At 24.3% G+C, this 2,667-nt stretch overlaps 1 protein-coding gene across 1 annotated transcript; it reads right to left on the bottom strand.

Moving 5' to 3' along the window:
* Positions 1–580: 580 nt before the first annotated feature.
* Positions 581–2,375, bottom strand: LOC124932351. Its single transcript, XM_047472971.1, has 3 exons — positions 2,185–2,375; positions 1,953–2,143; positions 581–835 (listed from the first exon to the last, which is right to left on the bottom strand). Exons 1-3 carry the CDS (start codon positions 2,362–2,364, stop codon positions 610–612), a joined length of 597 nt encoding a protein of 198 aa, XP_047328927.1. The 5' UTR covers positions 2,365–2,375; the 3' UTR covers positions 581–609.
* Between the last annotated feature and the right edge of the window lie 292 nt (positions 2,376–2,667).

The following is a 2,667-nucleotide window of genomic DNA, read 5'->3' as shown; positions in this document are numbered from 1 at the left end:
ATTAATTAAAATAATTTTTATTTCTTACAAAAATATTTATATTTTTATCACAAATATTAATTTTTTTAAAAATTCTTACCAAAAAAACTATTTTCTCAAAATTAACCCAATTTTTTAAATAATTTAAATTTATTCAAATCATGCAAAAAAAAAAAAAATCCCAAAACTCGTTTGAGTGAATTATTATAATTAAACATTTCTTCAATAATTATGTAAATAATAAAGTAAATTTTATATTTTCTTCATTTTATTATTTAAAACATTTAAAAATAATAAATAATATTAATATTTTGATCATTTAAATCAAATTACCTAAATAATTTACTTTTTATCAAACAAAAATTTTCTAAGAAAAAATAAAAAATTACTTCAAAATCAAAAAAATTCTAAATAATTCTGACTGAACATCAACAAAGAAGATATTAAGACTCTTGTTTGATTCAAACAATCTCATTTTAATTATAACTATTTAATTAATTAAACCATTCATTTATTTAAATTATCTACTTTACTCCAATTTTTTTTTTATAAAATTAAAATATTAAATAAAAAAAATATAATTTAATCGAAATAATTCTAAATAATAATGTTTTTAATCAAATGAAATTTTTAGCACCGATATCCCATTATAGAACCGTCACTAACAGAGATTCCAATCCTACAATCGGACTTAGCCTCAACATGATGAGAGAAGAAATGCAATAGCCTAACCCGACCCGACATCTCCAATCTCGAGTCAATCTCCATACCCGGCCCGATCCTAGATCCAACCAAACCGTTTGTTAACTTGGGCCCAACCTCCACGGTTGAATCTCTTCCCCCAATTGCAAATGATCTAACAAAAATAACAATATATAAAATAAACATTAAGGGTCTAATTTATAAAATATTATTCATTTTGATTAGTTTTGTTTGAATTTTTTTTTATTTTTAATTTGGGCTATTTAAAATGTAATGTGTTGAGAATGTGTGGATTTATTTATGTATTAAATTTGAATTTATGCATTTTCATAGGAGGATGTAATAATATAATTAAAAAACACAAATCTTTAATTAATTTGATAAAAATCTTTTGACCAAGACTAGGTTATTTAAAATATTGATTTGAATGAAATAATAGTTTAAAATATATATTAACAAGTTTTATAAAATTTAACAATTCAAATGCCCCAATTCCTAGTTATTTTCAAACAAAATCAGAACTTTAAGTTTGTTTTGAGACATTTTAAATTAATATATAAATTTTGGTATAATTAAGTTTTGTTTCAAATTGTTCTGTGATTTTAATAGTTATTTGAATGAGATATATTTAATAAAATAAGAAAAAAAAATTCAAATTTAGAGCCAGTTGTATGCTTTTTTTCCTAAAAACTCATATATCACATCTTATTTTTTTTAATTATTTAATTACTTAATTTAAAAATTAAAATCTATTTTTTTATAAAATTTTAAATTGTTTAATCACTTAATTAATTAACCAAAATATTAAAAAAAAAATATGTATTCTTTAAAAATTTATATCAAAAAACATTATAATAATTAACCAAACAAAATATAAAAAACAAAAACAAAATTTTCATCAATTCTTTTTTTAAAAACTCTTAAATAACAAAATCAAAATAAGCCCTAAGTAAATGAGGATTAAATTGGACACATTATCTTGAGAGCTTGTTTGATCTTGGTTTTTTAGATTTGTTTTTGGGGATTTTATATATTTTTTTTATAAATTCTATTTTATTACATTATTATCATTATAACTATTAAATCACTTATTTTATCAATAAAATACTAAAATACTTTTATTTTATTTTAAAAAAAAATAAATTTAAATATAAAAAAATATATTAATTTAATAAATTAAAAACCCAAATAATCTTCACTCTTTTCTTTTAATAAAATCTTAAAAAAATCAATTTGGGACAAGCCCATTAAAAAATTAAAATTAAAAAGACCTGACGGAAAAGGTTGCCGTGAAGAGCTGACTCCGACCGGCTTCTATTCTCCCGGCGGGAACAAAAAGAACGCCGACCTGAACGCCGGCGTAGAAGATCTGAAAAGAACTGTCGTAGTGAGTGAAGACATCCAAATTAGGGTTCTTGACGGAGACGTACTGAGAGAAAGTGAAAGTAACGGTGCCGTTAACCAAGGAGAAGACGGGAAAGTGAAAGTAACGGTGCCGTTAACCAAGGAGAAGACGGGAAGTTGGACGGCGTTAACGGAGATTTCAGGATTCTTAGGTTTGAATATTGTGAAGAAGATTATCAGTACTATGATGATCACGAAGATTAAGAAGATTGTAGCCACAACGCATGAAGCTGCGTTTGAACCAGACGACGGCGATTTGGTCGCCTGCGATTTCGCCATGTTCAAATTGTGATATTTTTTACTCTTATTAATAGGACAAAAATGAGAAATAAAGAGCCTTTTTTCTCTCCTCAATTAGTGGATTCTGTCCTTTCTTTTTACTTTGTGTTTCTTCTTTTGTTTACATGTAGGCCTAGTTTGATAAAGATAAGGGTAAAGTTTGATTAGATTTATACCTTAACTGTTCAAGTATATTTTGAATAGAGAGAGTAAAAAAAAAGAAGAGAAAAAACTGAAAAATGTCCATTTATAAGCTTGTTTGATTCATGTTATTTACTCATTTTTTCATTATTGTATAAGTTT

Source organism: Impatiens glandulifera, chromosome 3 (assembly GCF_907164915.1).
Source record: "Impatiens glandulifera chromosome 3, dImpGla2.1, whole genome shotgun sequence".
Lineage (NCBI taxonomy): Eukaryota > Viridiplantae > Streptophyta > Magnoliopsida > Ericales > Balsaminaceae > Impatiens > Impatiens glandulifera.
Note: the sequence above shows the minus strand (reverse complement) of the source record. Positions and strands in the feature narration are given on the sequence as shown.